At 40.3% G+C, this 27,605-nt stretch overlaps 1 protein-coding gene across 2 annotated transcripts in view; it reads left to right on the forward strand.

The window, feature by feature from the left end:
- Window positions 1-10,848: 10,848 nt before the first annotated feature.
- Window positions 10,849-27,605, forward strand: part of ift70 (intraflagellar transport 70) — a 58,780-nt gene continuing 42,023 nt past the window's right edge. For both annotated transcript variants that reach the window (XM_067233040.1, XM_067233041.1), the window contains exons 1-2: window positions 10,849-11,000; window positions 11,449-11,514. In XM_067233040.1, coding sequence (XP_067089141.1) covers window positions 10,947-11,000; window positions 11,449-11,514 — 120 coding nt within the window. In that variant the 5' untranslated portion in view covers window positions 10,849-10,946. The remainder of the gene's footprint in view (window positions 11,001-11,448; window positions 11,515-27,605) is intronic.

The raw sequence follows: 27,605 nt of genomic DNA on the forward strand, positions 1-27,605 counted from the left end.
GCCCTCTTTCTTTCATTACCTTAACATCCTTAAACAACTTATTTTTCTGGTGTTCATTGTTTACCATTTTTTAAAGGGCATTTTCTGTATTTTTACAGTTACAGGAGACCAACTCATAAAATGTACAACTGTACTAATGACTGATAACAACAAAACCATGATGGTAAAATTATAGAGGATGATGCTAAGGGTTTCATGGTGGTAGAGTTCAGGGGTAACAAGGTAATATATTGAACCTGATAAAAAGAGAGTGCTTTATGCAAAATGAAGTGAATCTGGATTTAAAGGACAAGTTAATAAGAGCAGCCTATTGTCTACTTAGCAGCCATGGAGAAGGATTGATCTCTGCTCTATGGGAGAATGAAAATAACCATGAGCATGTATATTTGTAATACAGAAGAAAGATTTCTTTAAGCTAACAAATGTACTTTTAAGCAGAAGCAAGACTATGGGCGTTATTGCAAGTGTAACACTTGAATTGTTTTCTTAATTGTGGGAAATCTCAAAGACAAATTTCAACTGACTGACCACTTTATGTTGAAAACTTAAGTTTAAACCATGGCAGTAATTTGATAAATTCTACCCTCCTTGATTGTCCATTAAATGAATTATGGTTTACATTTGGCTGTGGGGTGCATGTCGTTTTGAGTTACATCTCTTCCACCAACTAACAACTATCAGTTTGGTGTATTTATTCATTATTTGAAACATCAGGGTTGTAAAAGATTTGTATGGCAGGATTCGGGGAATGGGGTTCATTCTTTTCTGTAAATAATACGTCTTTTCTTTCTTCTTAATTACAATAAATTTGGTTAACTCTGATTTATGGCTGCAGTGCCTTGTTAGACGAGCATTGTTGTTTTTGAGATGTTTTGGTTCCAGTCTGCACCGTTTTAGTAAAAGTTGTAAAAAAAAATGAACGCTGTGTCCTGCATTTTTTCTGTTGTTCCTTCCTGTCCCGCAATTTTAGTCAGAAAGAGTGACACAACATTTGAACATCAGGACTAAACGTGGTGGCAATGGAGTAGGCCATGTTCAGATTCTGAGAACAATTCATTCTTTCCTCTTTTCCTTGCAAGAAATCCCTCATCTTACATAACTACTGATGTGAAAGAACTAATGTTTGTCTTTGCCTACCCAATTATTGTAATGGCCTCAAATATGTTAGGGGACGATGGGGAGGCCAGAACTGTCCGACGCACAGCGGCACTGATAGTAAGTAGGGGGTCAGATGGCTGAGTGGGTAGGGAATCGGGCTAGTAATCAGAATGTTGCCGGTTCGATTCCCGGCCGTGCCAAATGACGTTGTGTCCTTGGGCAAGGCACTTCATCCTACTTGCATCGGGGGAATGTCCCTGTACTTACTGTAAGTCGCTCTGGATAAGCACATCTCCTAAATGACTAAATGTAAGTAGCCAGCGCACTTTTTTTTGAACACTTTCACTTTAACCCTGTAAGATCCAAACATTAAAAAAAAAAATATGATGTTGTTAGAGTCTTCTGATGAAGATAAAGAAGGATTAATTCCAAAAATATGTTTTTGTAAGTTTTTAGGGAAACGTAATAATGCATCGCTGGGCCTAGTTGGGAGCAGAATTTCAGCATTTGCTCTCAAACTGTCAGAACAAATACACAAAACAACTAATGGTTAATTTGGAGTGTGGATTGCTTACATAGCACTATAACACTACATTTCATTAATAATAATCACCCAACAGTCATATTTTGATGAATCAGAATTTTTTTATATAAAAAAAAAAAAAAGATAAATATTTTAAAAACAGGATGAAAACTTCAAAGCCGTTCGTTGTTCACGTGCAATGGTTGTCCCAAAAGCAGTTCCTTTCTTCTGAAAAGCAGAGACGGAGATTGCACTTTCTGCAGAGCATATTAGAATATCCTTTTATGCAGTGTCTGCAGCCTCCTCTCGTTGTCTTCACCGGAAATGTGCGACCATGTCCCTGCGCACATCCGTTGGTGGTTCATATGCCCTCTTGGCTGGGACCCCATTTGGTGGACCCCCATTACCTGAGGATGGTCTCCTCTGAGCAGTCACAGGTCTCAGAGGTGTCACAGTTATCAATGTCAAAGGGCTCCCACTGGCTGAAGATGGCCACCCTCTCCTTGGTGTGTTGACAGCTGTGTTTGTCAGGATGAGAGAGGAAGCTAGTTGCGCCTGAAACAGTCTCCTGTTCAACATCTTTTTCTTGGGAATATTGAGAGCCTTGCAGTCCCGTTTGCAGAGGAGACAGGCGTTGATCACAGCAATGATAAGTGTGCCAGAGGATGTAACTATCAGCGGCTCAATTTCATGAGGAACTTGTATTTGGCTCCAAATGAGTCCAGCAAATCCACACCGCCCATGTATTTGTTGTATGCACCCACAATATGAGGTCTCTCAACTTCAATGTAAGATTTGGTGGCTTTGTTCCAGCGTTGAATCTTTTGCACAGGATCAATGCCAGCAAAGGATGACACAAGTGTGACTGCCCTGTTGTCATATCACTTGATAGCGCATATGTTGTGGTTTGGTTGGCTTGTGTTGGTTTGCTCGATGTCCTTACCATCATCATCATTAGTTGGACAATCAGTGGGTCTCTGATTCTCTTTTTCCACTTCCTCAACATTTTCAACCACCTGCTCATCACTCGAATCACTGGTGTCTGATTCCATGTCAACATCACTTTCTCCATTTTGGATAGCATCAATGACATCATGCATACTGAAGTAAACTCTCCTTGTTGGTGTCATTCTGAAATGGAAATAATAGAGTATGTTCAAGTATACCTAATTTCAATGCAAATGAATCTTATTCATGCAATACATTCCACTGAAGGCACACAATACTGTCTGGCTAGCCTAATGTGCTCTCTATTTAACATTCTAAAAGGAAGACACAACCCCCCAGACCTCTTACATCCCCATATTGCAGACCATTCACACCTGTCCTTGAACAATGCACAATACATGCAACCCCCACATTCCAAAACATTTACACTTGTCCCTGAACAACCATCCTCCAAAGCATTCCACAAACAGTATCTGCCTTGTGCAACAAGCAGATATTTGGGCAAACAAGCAAAGTACTGATTTTAAAAACAGTTGACTATATTTAACTTCTAACATAGAAATAACATTGATTTACAAATCTTCAAGTCTGGTCTAAACTGAAAATTTAACAAATAACCCATTTGTAAAGTGTGAATCATCAAATACATTATATTTCTGTAAGTATTTATCCTGTATCTGCACATTCGAGAAGTGTAATGTCTCCATGTAGAGTGCAAGGTGCAATTGCTATTTTAGCTACCATTTTGACCCAACGTTGTAAAATTACAACAAAGACAAAACAGGCTGAAAATCAAATGTGATGCATGAATTCCACAATAACTTAGTATTTACATGAACTCCATATTCTAACAATCACCCAAAAATTATTTCATGGAATTTACTTACTTTAATGTTGATATATCCAGTCCAATGAACCAAGGAGATTCGCTTCCAGGAAAGTTGGCTGGGGGAATGAGTTCATGGCCTTATAGCCAGATCTATATACACATTTAGTATCCAATGGCATTGCAAGGCAATACAATAAGACCCAATGGCTATGAAAATGTGGTATTTTTGGAAAATGTGTTTTTTGTACAACTAAAGGTGACGTAATATTACAACAAGGGGTCTTACAGGGTTAACTACTTAGTAGGAGTGCCATCAATACCCAGACCATGGTATAAACAAAGTCGAGGTACTTATTACTTTATGAAAGCGAGGAGACACATTACTAAAGGAAGTGTGTGTAGGTTATGAACTCTTACTGTTTGCTCTCCCCACACACTTTACCCATCCGTGCTATTTTCCTCTCTCCCAGCACAGATCACCCAAGGCATAAATGCAGTGGCTGCATGATGTTAAGAAGTAGCCCAAAAACATGCCATCCGCTATCAGTACACTTTCACCCGTGAAACTGTTTTGAAAGTTCGCCAATTTAGCAAGAAAACCGCAAATGTGGCAACTTTGCCTGAGTAGATCTCATCTCGAATCTCATTCAATACAAATGACAACAGCCATGAGTAAAACTGTGCTAGGACAGTGCAAATCATCTGCTGTCATTGAGGCTCGACTGCTCTACCTATATAATTTCACCATTCTAATTTGCAGCTTCAATTTTTATGTTTTTTATTTTGGGGATCTCAATTTTACTATTCGTATTTGAGCAACCTGAATTTCCGAGCCTTAAATTTTTGGATCAGATTTTTTTTACATTTAAATAAATTCATATGTGAATTCGGTGTTGATTGGTTAGATTTGTCACTTGCCAACGAATTTGTTTTACAAACATTAATTTATGTTTTCATGCGTCTTGCAATAAAAAAAAAGTTTTTCAACGGTAACTCTGATATCTCTAGTCCGTTTACAACTCATACCGGCCTTCCTTTGACTGAGCTATTAGCCAGAATGCTAACGTTATGCTAGCAAGATTTAAAGGCAATAACATTGTGTACGGTTGACAAACAGTAAAAATTAATATGACAGTACACAAGAAGACTATCTTGCTGGCTAGCTATGTCATTGTCCCCAAATCAATATCAAGATTTTCACGAACAAAGTATCGGCCATATACTAGTACTGTACTAGGCTACAGTACGGCCGCAGCCTGTGTAGCGAGGTGAATAGTAAATGGATGTGAGATGATCGCATCAAAGTTGACATATTCTCCAAACGGTTATTGTAATTTGACAGTAGGCAGTTTGACAACAAGACTAGCCAGCTATCCAGCCATGTCATTGTCCCCAAATCAAATAAAGATTTTTACGAACAAAATAATCGGCTTGTCCTGTTGGCCGCAGCCTGTCTGAAGTAGATTGACTAGACTACAGTAGCGAGGTGAATAGTGAATGTGATGTGAGATGAGCAGTTGCGTGACACACACACAGTAAATTCAGAAAAGTAACATTTTCCAAATAGGTTAAAAGGAAAAATTGTCATTGTTGTAAGTTCATGTTAGCTTGTTAAAGTCTTTCAAAATTGTAAACGGAGGCTTTGACTGCGTCCCTGTTATTATGGTTACTTATTTCAGACACTTTGTACAGGCTCATACTGTGTAGCCTGCACAATAATTTAGAATGGAGAACAGACCATTTTACTGGAACTACTTAGTGGATGTACATTATCACCTGATAACGGACACCCCTGTAACAAATCAAAATCGAGTATTCACCCAGACCATGGTATAAGTAAAGATAACATCCAAGCTAGCAATCTCGCCAAATCTGACTTCAGTTTTGTACACGATATGTACTGTGTTATGGTTGTTTGAGTTAAAGAACTTGCTAAATGAATGAAATGTCTGTTAAATGTCGAATCCAACTATAAATGTATAAAAGAGAGAGAGTTCTAATCAAATGAGAATTTTCTTTTAAACCTAGAGGTTTGAAAGGCTACCTCTGTATAAAACTGACATGCACCAACTCTTAATGCATGACTATGTTTAACTGATAGTCTGCACCTCTCTGTCACCAACAGTCTCTGGAGTGGGGGGTGGGGACTTTATATCCAACAAATTACACCCCTGAACTTTTAAAACAGATCTATTGGCCTATTACAATTGTAACTAGAGAGGGTACAATTTCTGGGGAAATTGTAGGGTGTGCTTGCTTGCGTCGGTTGCACAGGGGTCCGTTTTTGAATGACATTTTTACAACTGATATTTCTGTATATGTTATATAAAAATGCATACTTATTATTTATAAAGATTACATAGATTTAAAAGCATATATTTTTTGCTGCTCATTTACAACTGAAAATACGAGTGAAGTGTAGAATGAAATAGATGTCTTCTCATTTCCCCTGCAAGAGGCAGCCTCATCGTTCGAATCAAAACGAATACATTTGGCAGACCGGTGTAAAAATTGACCTAATCTCTATGACTTAAACGTCCTTTTAAGTTTTTCCCTTCTCGTGATATTTTCAAGCATTTAGCCTACTCATATTGCATTCATTCATGAATAAAGAACCCCCTTTGAAGATTATTCTACGACGTTACCGGCAGTAGAAGATTGAATCGCGATTCAAACAGTACCATCTGCTAACTGAAAATATGCCCACCAAAACGTAAATAAGATTGACATTTATTTAGTGGAAAATCGCTCATTCATAAAAAGCTCACTGGTAGCGACCATTGTCAGTAACAACGCAAAATGCGATATAGCCCTGTGTGGAGAAGCTGCCCCGGTAAATTGTACTACTACGGTACAGTACTAGACTACTGCTGTGTTCGTCTTGGTAGCGATTGCGTTGGTTGAATTGGATTTAACGTTCCGTTGTACGGTTTAGGCTGAAATTAATTATTTTCATGAACAGATTGACAACGTTTAGGCTGTGGCAATGAAGTTCAGGTTAGTAGTTAGATAGACTTTCGATTTAAGTAAGGAGAGTGCCGAACATGTTCTGTCGCTGTTTGACTTCCTAAACAGCTGTGTAGTGTAGATGTTTTTGTAGTGTGTCTCGCGTAAGCTACAGCGTTGCAGTGAGCTACACTGGTTTGAAACGACAGGTAATGATAATTTCACCCACAAATCGTTTACTTGTAATGTAATGTCATAATAAATCCTACAACGAAAATGTATATGTGAGGAATGTTTATTTTAACGATTGAAAACAGATGCATCATAGACCACTGTAGTATGTGTTGCCTGGGCAACAGAGGCTAATGTCATGATGCTAATACTTCAGTGACATAGTAGACTACTGTTTCCGAAAGTAGATGTACTTCCTTATTAAAATCAGCTTATATTGTACATTACACGTCACAATTGTGTGTCATATCACAAAGTAAAATTTGTAAATAGTTATCACCCTGGCCTCTTTGCTTGTGGCGTTTCTGCAGCTGCCTTGCAGTAAAGCAGTTAGCTTAGCTATCTCCCAGAAGTTAACGAGCTGCTAAACTAATGTTCTGCTAGAGGTAGTCATGCGAGTTTTCGTGACGTTAGTGACGTAAGTAGCGTCATTGACTGTGGCTAGCAAGTTAGCCACCGTTTGCTTCACTTTTCGCCACAAAAACTTAATTTCGACTTAAACCATGCATCGGAACGTAAATCCCAATAGAAGCAACTCAATCGCTACCAATACGAAACTTTTGACACCTAGGTTGTCTATGTAGGCCAAATATTGACTGAGTTTTAGGGGGGCAAAAAGAATAATAAAAATAATAATATATATGTGAGAGAACAAAGGTTGTGCCCTTGCCGAAGGCAAAGCACACCCAATAATATATATGTGAGAGAACAAAGGTTGTGCCCTTGCCGAAGGCAAAGCACACCCAAATATCCTATGGCTTATTCTCCGATTGGGCCTTGATACAATGTCATATAATATTTTCTGCCCATTCTGCACAGTTTTTGGGGACTTTCCACACCAGCACCTTTTGCCCAGTTCCTCTATTCTGCCCTACTAAATGTGTTTTCCAACACCAGTTACAATCAATCCTGGGTTATAGCCCTTCACCATTGCATGGTGCCATTCATTCTTCACAGATCACACCCATCAAGTCAATGTGACTAGTAACTGGTCCAACTCCATGTCCAAGTCCATGGTATCTGTGAGAAATACAGTCATCACACTTGTCAAACCCTCCCCACACTTTATAACTTTCGTGTCGGCCCCTACTATAGCAGTTTGCAGGCATACAACATAGATGAGACTCAGGAGAGTGAACTAGAGATAATGGTAGTGGGAGGGTGTTGCACTTTTCTGCTTCTCTTTTTCGTCACTCCTATGAAACATTTCTGGGGCGCCACTGCTTTTGCCTGTAAATGCCTGCAATGCTGGGAAGAAAACTATATGACAACCATAATGTTTAATATAACTGGCCCCTCTAACAGTAGAACTGTCCCCAGCTTTTGTGTACACATTCTTATTCAAATTATATACAAACAACAAGAACGTGTATGTTGACAAAGCTTCCCTCCTAATTCCATTCACTCTTATTTCCATAGCTATTGTGGTCTTAAACTAGCATAACTACATACAGTACTGTGCATAAGTCTTGGGCACCCAAGATTTTTTACACAAATAATGTCTTATATTGTATTTCTTCAATTAAATGCTACAGCTTTTCTTGAAATACATGTTTCGATGAGGGCGGTGTGTATGGAGGACTAAAAGTGCCACAATGAATTAAATAAATACACCATTAAATAAATAAATACACCATTAAATAATTACTTAAATGTTTCATTAATTAATTAAAATAGACATTAAATACATAAATGTGTTCTTAAATGTGTCATGAATTAATTAAAATACCAATTCATTTTATGTAAAATACATATATAATTATTTCACTATTTAAGCCTTGTGCTGCCTTCAGGTCACATGACCCAAAGGTTCATAACGAACCATCGTTGTGTTTACCAAATTTTACCCAATACAAAAACAAATAAAAATAATTTTCTTTTAACCTTTGCAATGTGGGGGGTCTGAGACAGCCCAACGGTTAAAAGAAAATGCTTCTGGAGCAACAAGTTCTTTGTGGATTACCCGCTGGTCAAATTGCAGCGATGTTCGGAGTGTCAAAGAGGACCATCAGGAGGCGCATGAAACTAAACGGTTTAAGGTATTTACAATAAGTTTAGTTTTCAGTTTATGAATTGCCGCTCTCATCCACTTAGAAAGAATATTACGTTTAAGGTAACATTACTTGATGTTATTTGTTTTTGTTTGTGCAGAAAGACAGACCTCTATTCAGCTGTGAATGATGAGGAGTTAGACCATATTATAAGTGAAATTCACAGAAGACATCCAAACACTGGCTACAAGCTAATGCGTGGTCATCTGAATGCAAGAGGTGTACGTGTTCCAAGTGAGTATATGGGCATTATTTAAATTTATTATGGCAACGACAGTACGAGCGTTCTGATTGGCTAATGGGTAGTCATGCCAGCCGCGTATTGACCTCATCGCCGGTCAGCGGTCTGATACGGATTACTGTACCCTGCTCTGACGTCAACTTCAAAATGAGCGATATCGAGGAGTCAGCTGAGTTTTACTATCCAGACGATACTGAAGACATCAACAGCGACGAAGAAATTGTTAAAGATCCTGTAAGTAAATTAAGTAAATTCCATGTTTTGCTTCTAAGTACATTATATATGTGTGAAATTTGTTCCTGAAAGCATGTGCAAAGCGCTAAAACTTTGTCGCACTGAAATGTGGAGTTAGACCGAAGAACAGTTTCTGTTCTGTTTTCAGATCAAGTTTTAATGGGTGGAGCCAAAGAAATGCCCTATCTACGTCATTTTGCCCCATCTACGTCAGATCACTGAATGGCTCCTCCTGCTGTACTGTTATTGTAGCTTACATCAGCTAGCTAGCTAGCTTCAGGATGTCTCCCACCACCCGCAACTGAATCTTCCCTGGATGCAAGAACTCCAGCTGCGCTGCAACTCCATTTAAGTTCCCTATTGATAATGAAAGGAAAAATAGGTGGATAGATTTTGTGAAGAGCCACGCTCATGGAAAGCTTCGGATAAACTCCAACAGCCGCCTCTGCGCCACTGACCATTTCACGGCGGACAGTTTTAACATGGACCAGAGACAGACGAGGTTCACCAATACACGGCTTCTCTTGCAGTGCGGAGCCGTACCGAGCATCGCCCCCCCGGCCGTTCATCCTCCGGTCGCACCTGGACCATCCACCGCCGCCAGCAGTTCATCACTCAGTACTGTGTGCTTGTTATAATTATACTAGATAACTTTTCCAGAGGTAATCTCTGCTATAATTAGTGCAAACCGCTAACTTGATATTAGGCTACTCGGTGTAGAATGATGGTATTTTGGTGAAATGGTAGCTAATGTGCTAGAAGTAGTTGGAGAGCTCACTGTCTGCTGTCTCTGCTGTAAATGTTTACTCCTGTGTTACAGCTCAGGGGAACATTTCATTTATATGCATCTGTATGTTTCACTCATTGAACAAATAAATTCAAATTCTATACGGTTTTGTTCGGCTTGACATAGCGTCCATTATCTGGGTCGGAGGTAGGCACTAGGCAGCGAGGGGCGGAGCTTCAGGTCCTTCAGGCGACACGCCCTTCCCAGTCTCAAGCAGAGAAGACTAATGATTTTTTCACGATTTCAAAGCCTAATTTAACATACTTGTCGGTGTTATTTTTTCATTCGAATTTGGATGGGTAGTTAATAACACATTATTCTGTGGTGTGGTGAACTTAAAACTCGTTTCCAGGTCCACTTTACAGGATCTTTAAGGAGAGCCTGCCCACTCCCTATTAAGCCCCTGTACCGAATTGTGTTGCAGTTCCACCAGAGTTCCACTGGGAGTGATCGCAGTCAACTTGCTCACCCATAACATTGTGTTGGTGCTACATGTACTTTTTAAATGACCATAACTTGCTCAATTTTCTACCGATTTTTAAACGGTTTGGTTTGTTATCAACGTCAGAGATGTCGTTATGCCACTGCATACATATGAATAATTATGTTATTTTTGTACAAATAGAATAGAAGTATGCATACATATGAATAATTATGTTATTTTTGTACAAATAGAATAGAAGTATGCAGTGGCATAACGACATCTCTGACGTTGATAACAAACCAAACCGTTTAAAAATCGGATGAAAATTGTTATGGTCATCTAAAAAGTACATGTAGCACCAACACAATGTTATGGGTGAGCGAGTTGACTGTAGCAAGATGGCTGCCATGTGCGGACGTTCGACTCCGTTGTCCGGCAACGCGGAATGCATGAGGATGAGCTCTCCGGCTCTACAGGCACATACTGTACCTGCTGACGGAAATGAGGCAATACGCTTTCCGGTGCCGTTGCTAAGTGCTGTGTGCGTTCACAAAGGAAACAAATACGATTAGCAAGGTGGAGCAGTAAAAAAACGAAAATTACAAAGTATTATTTGTTTTCGAAAGAAAAAGTCATGACGCTAACAAATATTAAGGACGGCGAATATACGGGCACAGTTTACAGAATGGTGAGAATGGTTACAGAATGGTGGTCTATGCTGTTATTTGGCTTCTGTTCTGAGGGGAAGATAATGCTAGTGCTAACGTTGACTAACTAGAGCTACTGTAGCTAGCTGGCGGTACATACTGTATTATAGTAATGTGTTCCAAACGTGAGATGACGTACGTCCTACGACAGACTTGTCTGTCCAACGACAGGCTTGCGAACTAGCTAGCTGGTGTTCTGTAGCACTCTTTACCACTTCAAAATTGGGCAAGCTACAGTATTAACTTTCGTTTGGCTAGCCAGCTGTAATGTTAGCTACGTCAGTGGTGGGGTCATGCGACAACATTAGGAGTATTCGACTTCATGCGGCGCCGACGGCATATCACCATGCAAGCTAGAGCTAGCTAGAAAGTTACTGTAGCTAGCTGTCAGCACATACGTCAGACCTTCCTCTCCACCCTCTTGCATAGATCAAGGATGGGCGGTATGGAGAAGCCATCAACATCCTAAGCAATGAACTTCAGAAACAGATGAAGGTAAGTAGCTAGCTAGCTTAAGTTTTATCATGCGTCTAGGAACCACATCCATCCAGGCCAACTGTAGCTGTAACCAACTGACTATCTGCTCCCACCTTTCTCCTGCCCCAGCTGGACCCTCCCAACAAAGAATTCCCAATAACTATACATATCATGATATGGCACATTTTCTTTAAATTCAATGAATAAATAGTTAATATAAAATGACCACACGGAGAGGCCAATTTCTTATATTTTTTTATGATAATACTAGGCTACATATAGGCTAAACAACTGTCAGGTGTCAGGTGGCTGAGCGGTGAGGGAATCGGGCTAGTAATCCGAAGGTTGCCAGTTCGATTCCCGGTCAAGCAAACTGACGTTGTGTCCTTGGGCAAGGCACTTCACCCTACTTGCCTCGGGGGAATGTCCCTGTACTTACTGTAAGTCGCTCTGGATAAGTGCGTCTGCTAAATGACTAAAATGTAAATGTGACTATAACACTAATGATAGCCTATATTTATAGCCTTTAGCCGATAGTAGAATGCTATATAGATGCCTAATGAGACTGATTGTGGCTACTGGTCTGTAGCAGTTTAGATTTTTGGGCAATTTATTATCAACCCATTGTTAATAATTAATAACAACCAAGGATCAGTGATGTGAAAAATTAAGCTATGACTTTGACTTTTTTGTGCGACATTGTAACGTAGATATGCTCACTGTATCAGAACGCATTTGTTTAACCCTATGTATTGCAAATTATTAAGCTACAAGTTTTTTTATTGTACTGAATAAACTTTTTTTAAACTCTTACTCTTTTTCACACCAAACTCTACAAAATATTTCTGTATGGACCTAGCTTTGTGCATAAGAGCTTAATAAAGCCAAAACAGGAAAGGGCCTTTTCCAAAATATTACCACAAAGTTTGAAGCACAGAATTGTCAAGAGTAACAATTTTATCCTTCAGCATAAATACATCCATCAGTAGAACTAAGGTTACATTCCAAAACCATGAAAAACAACCTCCTTTCAATTTTCTACTTTCCAAGCCAGGCCCTCTCAACATCAGTGGGGGGGAGAGGGGGGCTGAATACGTCCATTGCAAACAAGTATCATATTCTCATGTATATGTTAGTGCATGTAAACCTGCTATTTAAAAAAAAAAAAAAATCCTGCATTAAAATAATGCATCATGACAGTTTGTATGATTTGAAATGGTTATTTATTATCACACTAGCATTTAATTATCACGGCAAACAATTACACTGCACTAAACTGTAGGTAAAGTACAAAAAAGTTAAAATAACAAAACCTGTAATTATTACTTGTGAACGAATATCATTCACGTCTTACTAAACCTAGTCACGCGAAAGTGAATGAGGTAAACAAATCTTTTCTGTTTCCTCTTCTGAGCCTATGCAGGTCACGTGAAAAATTATCCAAAGACTGGTACCCAAAAGAAGGAATGAATCGTTCACCTCCCGACATCGTGTCATCGGGTAAAAGATAAGTTCATCTGCCGACTGAGTCTCCGGGTTAAAGATTGTTTCATCTGTTGACCGTGTCTTCAGGTTAAAGATTAGTTCTTCTGCCGATCCGTGTCTTTGGGTCAATGATTCGTTGTTCTGCCGACAGTGTCTTCGGGTACGAGTCTTTGGATCGTTCTTTTCGTGACCTGTATAGAGAATGCGAAGTTACATCACTAGGTTAACGATACGTAACGCCTTGTTGCATATTTGGGATCGCCGCCATCTTTGCAGGCTACACGCCCTTTCCAACCGGCCTGTCCGAATATGGGAACTTAAATTCCCATGGCTCCTGCCTCAATATCTTCGCCGTCCAATCACCAATTTCAATATTTCTGAAAACTGTAGGGCTGTCCCCACTCAGTCGACTAGTCGATTTTCTGGTCAATATGCTCTTGGTCGACTAAGATTTTTTTTGTTGAGCTGCCGTATGGCAGTGTGAGATCTGATTCCCGCTTGTGTCACCATTGCTGAATTAAAGAAATGTTCTACAGAAATTGTAGATTATATTATTTAAGACAAATAAAGCAACTCTAAAAATGTATAATTTAAAAGAGAAGGTGTTATTTTTTTCCCTTTCGTTAATCTTCGCTTTGTTTTGTTTTGTTTTTTTGCACACTGCACAAGCACAATTGGCTGCCGAACTACAAACTCTGCCATAGCCTACTTTGTCGGTGTTATTAGTCAAAATGGCAAAGAAATCTGTGGTATGGCAGCATTTCATTAAAGTACATTTACATTTACAAAGTACCGGGTGACTCGAACATTGAATGCAAACTATGCCAACAACGGTTTATTTTTCATAGTTCAACGTCGAATATGATGTAGCCTTCCACCTGGAAAACGTAAGTTGGCCTAGGCCTACTTCGCTCATGCTAACGCGCTGGGTTGAAAAATGAATATGCCTATTATAAGAATCACATCCAAATCGAATGACATTATCTTCTCCGGCCAAGACAACAAAATCTTTCTCTGTTGCACTGCACCGTTCCCCAATCGGCTAATTTGTAGTACATTGTAAGAGATAATACATAATAACCAATCAGGTATTTTGTATTATATCGGCATTCGATAACAACAGGACTAGTGACGCAAGACTTATTATTAGTAATTAGCTTATTTCATAGCGGCTGAATCTGGAATGTCCAGCAGCTACATTGAGTCAGATAAGGAAAATGTTTGTACATTTATGTTTGTCTAGTTGTCAATCTCCCTTCTTACGTATGTATTTCTTTCATATTATCTCTTAAAACAGTGAGGATAAACATCACACAAAAGGGTTTGATGAAAAACATTGCGACATTTATAGAAAAAAAACGTTTCAAATTTCGATTAGTCGATTTTCAGAAGTGTTTAGTCGAGTCTTGGTCGACCAAAGAAAATCTTAGTCGGAGACAGCCCTAGAAAACTGCCAGATACTCGTGACAACATAAACTAAAAGCACATCTAATTTGGTTAAGGGGTTAATGGGCGTGAATTAATAAATGTATCGTTATCCATCTTTTGCCTAAGCAGAGTCAGAGAGGATACCATGGCATGGGAGATGTCCTACAGTGTTAGATGTACTGCTTCAAATTGAAAACTGAGGCAATATTTCGAGTAAAAACACGTTTCTTAACATATGTTGTCAATTTTGTAAATTAAAAATCTAAACTTTTTTATTACGAAGCATTTGTTGGAGTAATGGGAGTCAGGACAAAATTACACGACCCGGTTTCTGAGTTTGTGACAGGCAGCTACTGACCGTAGTAGCCTGTATATGCCTCGTTGTTTGCAGATTTCTGTGAAACTTGCTAAATAAACATTAGCTAGCTACACTATGTAGGCTATCATTTAAGCTAAATATCTATAACTTGTTTGGACAATTGGATTGTCAAAGAAAGTCAAACCTTTTTTGTTATGGAGAATTACGGTTTATCCACTAATTACTAGAAGGGTCATATCTTTCTAACCAAATAATATATTTATAATCTGGCTGCTGTTCTACATTGCCCACAATTATGTATATTTCATATGCACTAAGTTGTCCTCTATCTTGTAATACAAGTGGTTGAAAATGAAGATGTAGCCTACGGAGATTATTGTAAACATTGATGCATGAAATGTTATTGTTTTCTCATGATTTCCCTTAAATAATCATACATATAGGCTCTACTACAGTGCGCCCAAAAATATGTGTACAAGCGCGGTAAAATATTTGGGCTCACAGGTGCGAGCAAGTTTAGACATAACGTCTGGTTTTAACGTATTGCAGCTGTCAGTTACGTGAAAAGAGGTAGTGGAACACGAAAATACTCAAACCATTATTTGCAATGGGAAACATTTATTTCTTTCAACTAGCAATAAACCTCATAGGCTGCATCCTGCGATAGCCTACTGCATCTGCCCTGCGCTGTAACAGCCTGGCTAGCGATCTAGCTAGCTAACCTTCACCCTCAGTGTGAACAATCAAACTAAGCAAACTAACATCCAACACTACACATATCAAAATAAACACAAGAGTTCAACAATAGAAACTTAAAGTAACAATGCTTCCGTGAACAAAATGAACCCCCCAACTAAGTCCCCTTCTGTCTGCCGCAGGCCAGGGCATGCTGAAAACCAAGAGCGCCGACCGTTGCGAATACAACATAAAAACCACATTTTCCATTAACGATTAATTGGTGTACCAATTAATCGTTGGTGTACGGTACACCAAGGAATTAAGTGCTCGACGGTCTAGTTGATGTTCAGCAGGGAATAGTCGGTTTGTGCTGACCTTACTTGCTCAACACCTGAGAGAAGGCCATGTACTATACATGGACAATTTGTACAGCAGTGCAACCATCTTTCAACATTTTCTGTCTCTTGCTCTCCTGTGCGGGCCAACATTCACATTCACCTGTAAAATTAGAAAGGGAGATGTTTAATATATAGAAAACGGTCAACAGCAGGCAGTCAAGTGGTATGACAAGAGGTGTGTTCAATACCCTATGAAACATTACAGTCATACATTATTGTCTTGTCATTTCAATAGGTTGTTGAAAAGTAGAAGCCAACCAAAAAGGTTTGAAGGTTTCCAAACTGCATGAGCTTGCTTGATCGCCTTTCATCAAGGGGTCTGGGAGTCATTATCCAGTCTCGCCAATGGCTCACATGGTTGACAATCAGCATTTGTTGCTAATTTACTAGGCTATGTTACGTTGTTTGTGTGGTCGGATTATAATGAGTACAAAATAATGCAGGTGCATCCAGTCAGACTAATGTGCTAGGAATGCATCGTTTTTCTGCTCTTGACGAAGGCGGTCGCATTTTTCTATCCTCCCCTCCCTGACCTTCCCTGCTTGGCTGTGTCTGTGTCTTGTCTTGTCTCAAGATACTCTCTCATCATCACTCTCCGAAACTAGAAGCATGGAATTAATTAGCTGGTCTCTTAATGCTATTGACACCATCTTCTCGAAGAGAAGCTCGGGTGCGGGGGAACCCAACTGTCCGGACGGGACGTTCGCAGCTGGCTACACGATGGACGCGTGGGAGAATTGGCGTGTCGTGTGTCTAACGGTGCTTTCCGTGGAGGACGTTGAAGACATCTTCATATTCGGAACCATGATTACAGGCTTTCTGCTGTTTGGAATAGGCGCTGGCTTTGTATATCGTAAAATCAAGGAAACGGCTGCAGCCGTCAAAAGCCCCGTTAGGCTGCCCGATATGATTGATGCGTTGGGCAGAGTTGCTGGAGCTCAGTCTGTGAACTTACAACGCAGCATTGATTACAACAGGGATAAGTTTGCGGCTCTGCAGAGGAAGATGGAGGACTTGGAGACCTTCCTGAAGGGTGGACGCGAAAATTGAGTTGCGGCTACTCGTCAAAACAACTACCCCAATCTTATCCTCTTTCGGCCCCGTAACCAGCACAAGGCCTGGCCAAGGTCATTGCTGGAAAACAACTCCCCTGGAGAGCGCTGAAGCGAGACTATCTTGCTCCTCCCTTCCCCCCCCCCACCGACATCTGTGGTTTGGTCTCTTCCCGGGTCATGACCAAGGATGTCTCCTGGCCAACACAATCTGCATAGGGAGAATCGGACTGATTGTGGCCTAGGTCGAGGGCGCCAACCCAGACTTACTCACACATTAACTTTCACCTACTACAGATATCACCACCCCCCCACCCCCATCCAACGCCTTCGCCTGCTTTTCGCCAGGGTGGCTGGCGGTTCTGTGTCCAGCGCCTACATGGCTGCAGGTCCAGATGCTGCTTGGCTACCCCCCCCCACCCCCACTCGTTGCAAGTATCGTGTTTTTGTAAATGTTGTTGTGCTTATGTGCTGAGGTTTTTGTCTGTTCCCACACTGTACTCCTCTAGGAGCATTGTCTGGGTGTTGCCTTTTTCTCTCCTCCTCTCTCCTCATGTTATGCTGTAACTTTCTAGTGGCGCCGAAATTGGCTGCCTAGGTAGGCTCTCCTACCGAAGTAAATTCCTTGTCTGTGCAAACTTTCATGGCGAATAAAAACCCATTCTGATTCTGATTCTGATTCTGGTTTCATTTTTGTTTTGCTGGTTTCCAGTAACTTATTTTGAGAACACGGTCTGGTTGTCAACTCCGTAGGTTTACAAGATGGAAGAGAGAACACAACGATGTATAGCAATCAAGTTAGACTGACTGGGTGTATCTGAATGATTTTGTATTCGTTATAATCCGACCACACAAACAACGTAACATAGCCTAGTAAATTAGCAACAGCTAACTTGTTGATTGACACTTTACTACACTACGAGCTAGCTAGTTTGGCAAAAACATCACCTTGTGAAATACAACAGTTGCTTTCATCTCAGTATCGTGCAAAATATATGGGTGGTATAATTAGAATTATACAAGTACTTCTGGCATCAGAATAATAGCCAAAACTTTGAAGGTCTCGCCAGCCCCCTGAAGCGGAAGAAATACGTAACGAGAAGGTGGGATAAACAAAACAACCAATGTAGTCGTCACTAATACGGGGTGCAAACTAGGTCACTTTCAAATGCGAATCGAGAAATGGTGAAATTGTATAGAAATTCGATTTTAATGCGTCATAATAAATTTCTGGAACGTTGAGATTCACGCGCATAAATAACTCACTCTGGGGGACCAGTCAAGAAATTTAGAACTTACTCCTCAAAGGGTCAACCAGCCATTAGATACACATACAAATAGGGCCAAAAGAAATACTGACACAATTGGAATTTACATGTCATCTTCAATGTGCCCGTATTCACTCGTAGACGAACCTAGTTTGTTTTGCTTTTCCCTCCGCTGTACCGAACTCGTACCGAACCGTGATGTCTGAACCGCGGTATGAACCGAACCGTGAGTTCAGTGTACCGTTCCACCCCTAATCAGTACAGAGGGGCCCTCCCTGGAAATATTTGATGGCTCTAAATGTGCTGATCAAGACACCCACTGATGTTGTATGTCCGTTGACCTTATAAGATGGCGCCCAAACAAAACGGTTTTGCCATTTACCCAGAATTCAACGCGGTGTGACGTGAACTTCGCATTTTCTATAGGCTCAGTAGCCTACTGGTAGAGGAAGTAGGGGTTGAGGGAAAAAATCAATTCTAATTTGAATCGCGATTCAGTCTTCTAGCGATTCATATCGATTCACAAATTTCAAAAATCGTATATATTTTTTAAATAAATATAACAATGAGTTTACTTAACTGCAAGAAAAACAATACATTTCAAGGTTTTGATGCATTAGGATTTTTTTTCTTCAACACTTAGTTTTTCACAATTGCTAAAACACATGTCTTGAAACAGTCACCCACTTTCTCAAAACTGTAAACACAAAACCTCATCTTCAAGCACTATTTACAAAACCTCTGAATCCTCTTGCAAAATGAAACTTTCGCCTCAAAACAGATTTACCTGTGCTCAAAATCAAACACTGCTCTCAAATCATAAACAAAGTGATCAAAATTATATACACTATCAAGCAGTCAGTAAACAATACACCAAAAAATAGAAAACACATTGTTCAAAACATATAGTTCTCTGGGAGAAGTACATTTTTACGTAATCTCAAAACAAATTTCATATTTATCCGTCATTGTCTTTTGATGAACGAAAACATGTTATATCATAGTAGCTCAAAATTGATCAGAAATTACTACTCTGCTGTGCTCTTTGCAATTTTTTTGTTCTTTCTCCTCCTTGTACCCCTATACAGTACTGTACCCTGCATCTCACTACTCACAACTCACTCTTGTTCTTTGTTGATATGAACCTGCAACCAATCAAAATCTATTGAGCAGTCAGTAGTTACTGTTACAAATGGAAAGCACAATGAGCCTCATTCTCGAACGCAGTTAAGAAGAATTTAAGAAGGAATTTCTTCTGAATTGGATTTAGGAAAACATTTGGCATTCATGAAAGTTTTCTCATCTGGGATTTGTTCTGAACTTCAGAAGACTTTCCGAACTCGAAATAGCAGTCTTAAATCAGCCACAGTTGTCTCAAATGCGATTCCTTAAAAAAACACAAGGGGAATCGCATTTAAGAAAACTCTCCGTGTTAGAAGTGTTAATGAATTTGTGAGACATCGTTGGTGATTGCGTTCACATCAACTCTACAGACATCCTCGGATTAAAATAATTATAATAATTTACCTTGCTTAGTGTGCACACTGTGAGATCCAGTGGAGCACAATTCCACTGCTCATCTTACTGGTATGATGTTGTATGTGACAAATAAAACCTTTAAATTGCACTTGGACTTGAACATCATATAAATTCAACCAGGCCATCCAATTATCACTGATCACTCGACCTATTTAAAGGGACGAGTGTGCACCCTAGGCATACAATATGGCACAATTGCTTTTCGCTTGGACTTAATTTTGCTTTCCTAATGGTGTTGATTCTGACTGCACACGTCACTGCTGTTGCGTGCCCTTATAAGGAGCTGTCGAGGCGTGTATGTATGCAAATTCAGGAGCACGAGGACGCGCTTTCAACTTAAGAAAACTCTTTCGGGGGAGCACAGCTCAGAAAACTTCTGCTGCGTAGGAACACATTTTCAAGCGTTCATGAATTTGGCGGATGTCTTTTTCTTACGTTGTTTTTCCGAAGCCCGTAAGAAACATTTCAGAAGAAACTTCAGAAAATGTTTGAGAATGAGGCCCAATGTTCAGGGCCATACAATTTGTTAATTGTACAGTATACAGCCTACAATGCACTGTACTACAGTATACAATAATAAAAGGGACAAAAATCAAAGGAGTAAACGTGATCAATATGCTACTTCTTGTCTTTGGGCTGGGTCAGGCCAGAGCACTTTGTCGACATCACAAGCAATATTTTCCCACCTTCAACGACCTGTTTGCTCTCTGAACTGGCTTATATTGGTTGTGTCACATCATTTGAAACAAGTGAAATCAATTTTGAGTGGTTGTGTTTAGTCAATGACACGTTTTCTCTATTTGTATTTGATTGTTGCCATTTGTGTTTACCAGCATGGATGACATGTGCATTAGAGTGCATAATGTGTTTTAAAAATGAGAATGTGTTTAGAGTTTTGCTGAAAATTCTAAGTGAGATCTGCAAATTGTATTTTACCATGTGAAATGGTTTAAGGTATTGACAACAGACAGGCACAATTAGCTACATGAGTTCAGGCAACTGAGAACTTTGTTCAGCCAATGGGTTTTAGTGTTTTAGCAATTGAGAAAAACTGTAACTGCCTATCACAGTCAAATAGTAACAAGTAACAGTAAACTGGAATCAAATCTTGGCATATATTTAATAGAAATTTGATAACAAATCGTGAATCGATTTTTAATCGAATTGTGACCCCAAGAATCGAATCGAATCGTGAGGTATCAAAAGATTCCCACCCCTAAGAGGAAGTCGAAAGGATTTGTTCATTTCCCGACGGCGTCTTCGCGTACGACACTTTGGATCATTTTTCACGTGATCTGTATAGGCTCAGAAGAGGAAACGGAAAGGATTTGTTTACCTAATTCACTTTCGCGTGACTGCTAGGTTTAGTATAGTAAGGCGTGAATGAGATTTGTTCACAAGTGATAATTACAGGTTTTGTTTGTTTTACTTTTTTGAACGAATCACTCTGAGACTACCCGTCAAAATGAACGAATCGTTCACGAATGACACATCACTAGTATACAACCCAATAGGCCCTTGGTAGAGAATTACGTATTACAACTAAGTCTCGTCTCATATAAGGAATGTCAACTTTCACTCTTTGCAACACTTACCCAAGAATATATCAAACTCAATCAAATTTCAGAAGTCTTGGTCAATTGTATAAGGCGACTTAACCTTTTCATCCCTAGGGTACCCGGTACCGGGGACCTAGCTGCATACGTCACATACATCGGGTAATTATGGATTGTAAACATGCGCGAAAGCAGTCATGTTATATACCACTGGAACGACAAGGATCTCATCTGTAAATCAAAACAGTTTTTGCCAAAAGCAAATAATTTAAATGCATGGATTGCATGAAGTAGCAACAACCAAACCGACGTCCGCATTTGCGGCACTGCTGATCCCATGTAAATGTGATCAATAGGGCTGTCCCCGACTAAGATTTTCTTTGGTCGACCAAGACTCGACTAAACACTTCTGAAAATCGACTAATCGAAATTTGATTTTTTTTTCTCTTCTTCTATAAATGTCCCAATGTTTTTCATCAAACCCTTTGGTGTGATGTTTTACCTCACTGTTTTAAGAGATCATATGAAAGAAATACATATGTAAGAAGGGAGATTGACAACTAGAGAAACATAAATGTACAAACATTTTCCCGATATGACTCAATCTAGCTGCTAGACATTCCAGATTCAGCCGCTACAAAATAAGCTAATTACTAATAATAAGTATTGTCACCAGTCCTGTTGTTACCGAATGCCGATATAATACAAAATGCCTATTTGGTTATTATGTATTATCTCTTACAATGTACTACAAATAAAAAATATTGTTTGTTTAACATGCAAATCGTCAGAGCGCGCTGATCACTGCCTGAAAAAGTGCAGCATGTGAACTTCCGTAGAAGCCTAGTGGGGAACGGTGCAACAGAGAAAGATTTTGTTGTCTTGGCCGGAGAAGATAATGTAATTCGATTTGGATGTGATTCTTATAATAGGCATATTCATTTTCAACCCAGCGCGTTAGCATGAGCGAAGTATAGGCCAACTTACAGTTTTCAGGTGGTAGGCTACATCATATTCGACGTTGAACTATGAAAAATAAACCGTTGTTGGCATAGTTTGCATTCAACGTTTTTCGAGTCACCCGGTACTTTGTAAATGTACTTTAATGAAATGCTGCCATACCACAGATTTCTTTGCCATTTTGACGAATAACACCGACAAAGTAGGCTATGGCAGAGTTTGTAGTTCAGTAGCCAATTGTGCTTGTGCCCTGTGCAAAAAAACTAAGCGCAGATTAATGAAAGGGAAAACAGTAACACCTTTTCTTTTAAATTATATATTTTTAGAGTTGCTTTATTTGTCTTAAATAATGTAGTCTACAATTTCTCTAGAAAATGTATTTAATTCAGCAATGGTGACACAAGCGGGAATCAGATCTCACACTGCCATACGGCAGCCCGACTAAAATAATCTTAGTCAACCAAGAGCATATTGACAGCCCTAGTGATCAATGAACAGATATTTCTCAACGTAGCCACAAAAGCAATACGCCAATTGAAAGCCACTATTTAGCCCTTCCTAAAAATGCCAAACATGTTGGGCTAACACTAACACACACGAAACAATCCATAAATATATCACCAAAAGTTTAACAATTTTGAAATCACAACAACAACTTTGTCCTACCTTGTATGATTTTTGTTGTAAAAAGTAGTGTCTGGTCGACTAATTCCACTCGGTAAGATAGTTCCATGCCTTGTTGACATTCTGAAGTAATTTCAAATCGCAAACACTGTTTCCTAATAACTATAATATTAGCTTGAACCTTAGTGACTATATCGTTCTAAGCAACTGTTTTTCCTAAACAGTTTTACATTTTACATTTAGTCACTTAGCAGACGCTCTTATCCAGAGCGACTTACAGTAAGTACAGGGACATTCTCCCCGAGGCAGGTAGGGTGAAGTGCCGTCATTTGGCACGGCCGGGAATCGAACTGGCAACCTTCTGATTACTAGCCCGTTTCCCTCACCGCTCAGCCACCTGACTCCCAGACTCTCAGTTCTCGTGTAATTCAGCTAATATTTAGCTTTCCATAGAGGGGTCACATGATGAGGGGTCACATGATATACCAATCGAACCGGGAGATATCCAAGCGTGAGAGATATCCAAGCGTGAGAGATATCCAAGAGCGCAATCATTGAAACTCATTCTGCTGGGGACCGCCAACAGGGCTTTAGCAAGTTTGGGAACCTCTGTTTTAGGGTACTAAGGAACCTGTTTTAGGACCTAATATCACTGTATATAGTTTTGAGATGTCATGGGGGTCTCAGCAAAGGTTTCCTTTTTTATTTTTATTTTTTTACTTTTTAGATTTAGATTTCCACAATTTAATTTAATGTTCTAGCTTCATGTCCTCTGACACACTAATACCCACATTGATAATTCGGGATACATCTCACATGCGTTACCATCTTTTTGATACCAACATTATGTTTATAGCCCTTGTCGTTTTGAAGATACTCCATTAGATTTGGGCGTGCCTTTTCGGGGGCGGGACTTAAGAAATAGGCCTAGGGATGAAGAGGTTAATAGAAGGCCTAGCCTAATCAGAGCCAACTCAATGAACCAGCAAACCAGATTTAAGATCAACATCCCATACAAGGCAGTGATGTTCCTGTCAGGATGCTCTCGATTGTGCATGTGCAGAAATATTATCACACAAAGTCAGTCTTGTGCTTTGTTTCTGCAAGAATCTAAGTTCTTATGTCTAAATTGAATGAGTCAGTTATCATTAATGTATATCACAGTAGCTTTGTACATCAGTGTAGAAATGTGGCCTGTTGCAGTGAGATAAGCGAGAGCTTGAAAGGGGCCGCGCCATCTTAGCAGTTCCGGCTCGTCCGGTCTTGCGCAGAACAGTGGCTCGCCATGCTCCTAGCTCCGAGGCTCGTGCACGCTTGCAAATATCTGTACAAGTCATACTTTGCGACAACCAGTCGCAAAATGTTCCCTGCTCCAACACACCTGATTCAAATGAATGGTCATAAGCAGGGTTCTGCAGAGCTGGATGACGACCCATTCATTTGAATCAGGTGTGTTGGAGCAGGGAACATCCAGGACAGGTGTTCCCTGAGGACCAGGGTTGGGAACCACTGAGCTAAGGCATTGCAGTAGAGTCAGAAAACTGGCAGAATGGGGTACAAATCCGATCAAGAAGCAGATGGGCCAACATGATGTGAACTTCATGAAAACTAAAATCAATGCTGAATACAATTAGGGGTGGGTGATATGGCCAAAATCTTCTATCACGGTATGAGTCATTTTATATCACGGTTACGGTATATATCACGGTATAGTAATTGTTCTGTAAATTCAATTAAGAAATGGTACAAAATAACCATACCATACTTCATCATCACACTCGATTATTTATTACAAACAAAAACAACTGCCTCACATGACAACACTTGAGTTAACAACAAAATACTCAAAAAGGTTACGAGTACGAGCGTTCCGAATGGCTGATGCGCAGGTCATGCCATCCGCATGGTGACCTACTCACAGCCTAATACAGATCCGTAATGCCCGTAATGAGCGAAAGCGACCGGAGTCTGAGTTTTACTATTCATATCTAACTTCGGTTTCGGCGTATCAACCTCGTTAAAGCTCAGGCGATATGTTAAAGCCTCAGTTTGATATTTCCCGCATGACCTCATTCTCAGTTAGTAAGTAGTTAGCCTTCACTTCTTGATCAAGAATGCTAGCAACGCCACCAGTGTAATTTTACAACAATAATTTTACAGCAAATCGAATTGGTTACCTGCAGAATGGGTCATCAAATCTATTATTAATTAGCATCTGCATGAATGTGGTAAGCTTAGACAAAATACACTCCTTCCGTCAGACCAACGCAAATGTGCTTCAAGGTCAAACGAAAATAGCATATCAAATAAAAGTTAAACTACAATTCTAAATATCGCAAGAATGCGATTTATATGATGGCTTATGTACAATACAACAACCAGACATTTAATTGACACGTGTAATACAAAAATATAGTATAAAAGTATACCGCAGTTGAAACGGTATAGCCAAATCTCTCCCGGTAGACACATTTCTACCGTCGCACGGTATATACCGTCATACCGCCCAGCCCTAAATACGATACAGTTCACTTGGTTTTTAGAAATATATGCCTATTCTATATGGAACTCACCATATCGGCCTAAAGTGTTTTTGCTTCATGTTTTGAGTATGATTTCCAACGCATTGTATCGGATTAAATAAACTGTAAACTTGAATACTTCGTCATTGTTCTCGTCTGGCAAAGAAAACAAAATAGCTATTTTGCTAACCGCAATTTCCCATAATGCAGACTTTCCATAGCCTACTGTCAACTTTCTATTCAAACGAAACGTCTAAATATAGCTGCAAGCAGCGATGCAGGTTCCTCCGCAAAATGGCAAAATATTATAAAAATGTACAGTGTAGACGATTAAGAGTTGGACAACAAGAGAGCAAAATGACTTCATGTTTGGCCAACAACAACAGGCTGAATGGAGATTCGTACTTCAGAGCATGAGGTTGCAAGTCAGCCTCTCTATCCTCTCTGCTACACATCAACTGTTGAGATTTTATGAATAGAAAAGGCAGAGTATTAGCTTTGGTCAGCTTTGGGACAAAGTTTAAGCAGCTGTAATTGAGTCATCTTTTGACATTTTTAGGTGAAATTGCGCATGGTACTTCAGAATGATCTCATCCTGTTTAACTAAACAGATAGATCAGTATCATGACAGGCCCAAAGGCTCTGGCTGGATTCGAACCTGTGACCATGCACATTGCAGTGCACTGTCTCAGCCCATTGAGCTATTCTCAGTGTTAAGAAATAATGTGGTCAGTTACTATATAAAAAAGCAAGCTGTTTCTCCTTTGGTAAGCATTGTTAGATTCGGCCAAAAATTAAACGGCTCTAATTCAATCATATTTTGACATACCAAGGTGAATTTGTTTATGGTACTTCAGAGTGATGTAATCTTGAACCCTATTAGGTTTGAAAAACCATCAGTCAAAATTATATTTGATTAAATGACACAAAGATATTGAGGCAATGTGGACATTTACATAAATACACCCCTTTCAGCCATTTTGTATTCTACACATCTGTAACAAATTTCAAGTCGATTGGATCTATGGTTCATGAGGAGAAAGGTTTTGAAGGTTGTACCAAATTTGGACAGTGCAGCCAAATATACCGGAACCCCTCAACGCCCTGGCTGCAACTAGAAATTCTGTCCATATAAGTTTACATTTACATTTAGTCATTTAGCAGACGCTCTTTTCCAGAGCGACTACAGGGACATTCCCCCGAGGCAAGTAAGGTGAAGTGCCTTGCCCAAGGACACACGTCATTTGTCACGGCCGGGAATCGAACTGGCAACCTTCAGATTACTAGCCCGATTCCCTAACCGCTCAGCCATCTGACTCCCCCATAAGTTATGAACAGAATCGGTGACAAAGGGCAGCCCTGGCGGAGTCCAACCCTCACCGGGAAAAAGTTCGACTTACTGCCGGCAATGCGGACCAAACTCTGGCACCGGTCATACAGGGACCGGACAGCCCCGATCAGGGAATCCGGTACCCCGTACTCCCGGAGCCCCCGAGGGACACGGTCGAACGCCTTTTCCAAATCCACAAAACATGTGTAGACTGGTTGGGCGAACTCCCATGCACCCTCCAGGACCCTGCCGAGGGTGTAGAGCTGGTCCACAGTTCCACGGCCAGGACGAAAACCACATTGCTCCTCCTGAATCCGAGGTTCGACAATCCGACGGACCCTCCTCTCCAGAACCCCTGAATAGACTTTCCCAGGGAGGCTGAGGAGTGTGATCCCCCTAAAGTTGGAGCACACCCTCCGGTCCCCCTTTTTAAAGAGGGGAACCACCACCCCGGTCTGCCAGTCCAGAGGCACTGTCCCTGATGTCCACGCGATGTTGCAAAGTCGTGTCAAACAAGACAGCCCTACAACATCCAGAGCCTTAAGGAACTCCGGGCGGACCTCATCCACCCCAGGGGCCCTGCCACCGCGGAGCTTTTCAACCACCTCTGCGACCTCAGCCCCAGAGATAGAAGGGCCCCCCCCGATGTCCCCAGACTCGGGAAGCATGTTGACGTCCCATGACGTCGGAAAGCATGTTGGTGGAATTAAGAAGGTCTTCAAAGTGTTCCTTCCACCAATCCGGGACGTCCCCCATCGAGGTCAGCAGCGCATCATCCCCACCATATACAGCGTTGACAGTGCACTGCTTCCCCCTCCTGAGTCGCCGGATGGTGGTCCAGAACTTTTTCGAAGCCGTAGAAGTGTTTGTGTTTCTACCTTTTCTTATTATTATTGGTGGCCAAGCCGCGAAGCCACTTATGTGTTTCTACCTTTTCTTATTATTCTCTC

This window comes from Osmerus mordax, chromosome 3 (assembly GCF_038355195.1).
Source record: "Osmerus mordax isolate fOsmMor3 chromosome 3, fOsmMor3.pri, whole genome shotgun sequence".
Classification (NCBI taxonomy): Eukaryota; Metazoa; Chordata; class Actinopteri; order Osmeriformes; family Osmeridae; genus Osmerus; species Osmerus mordax.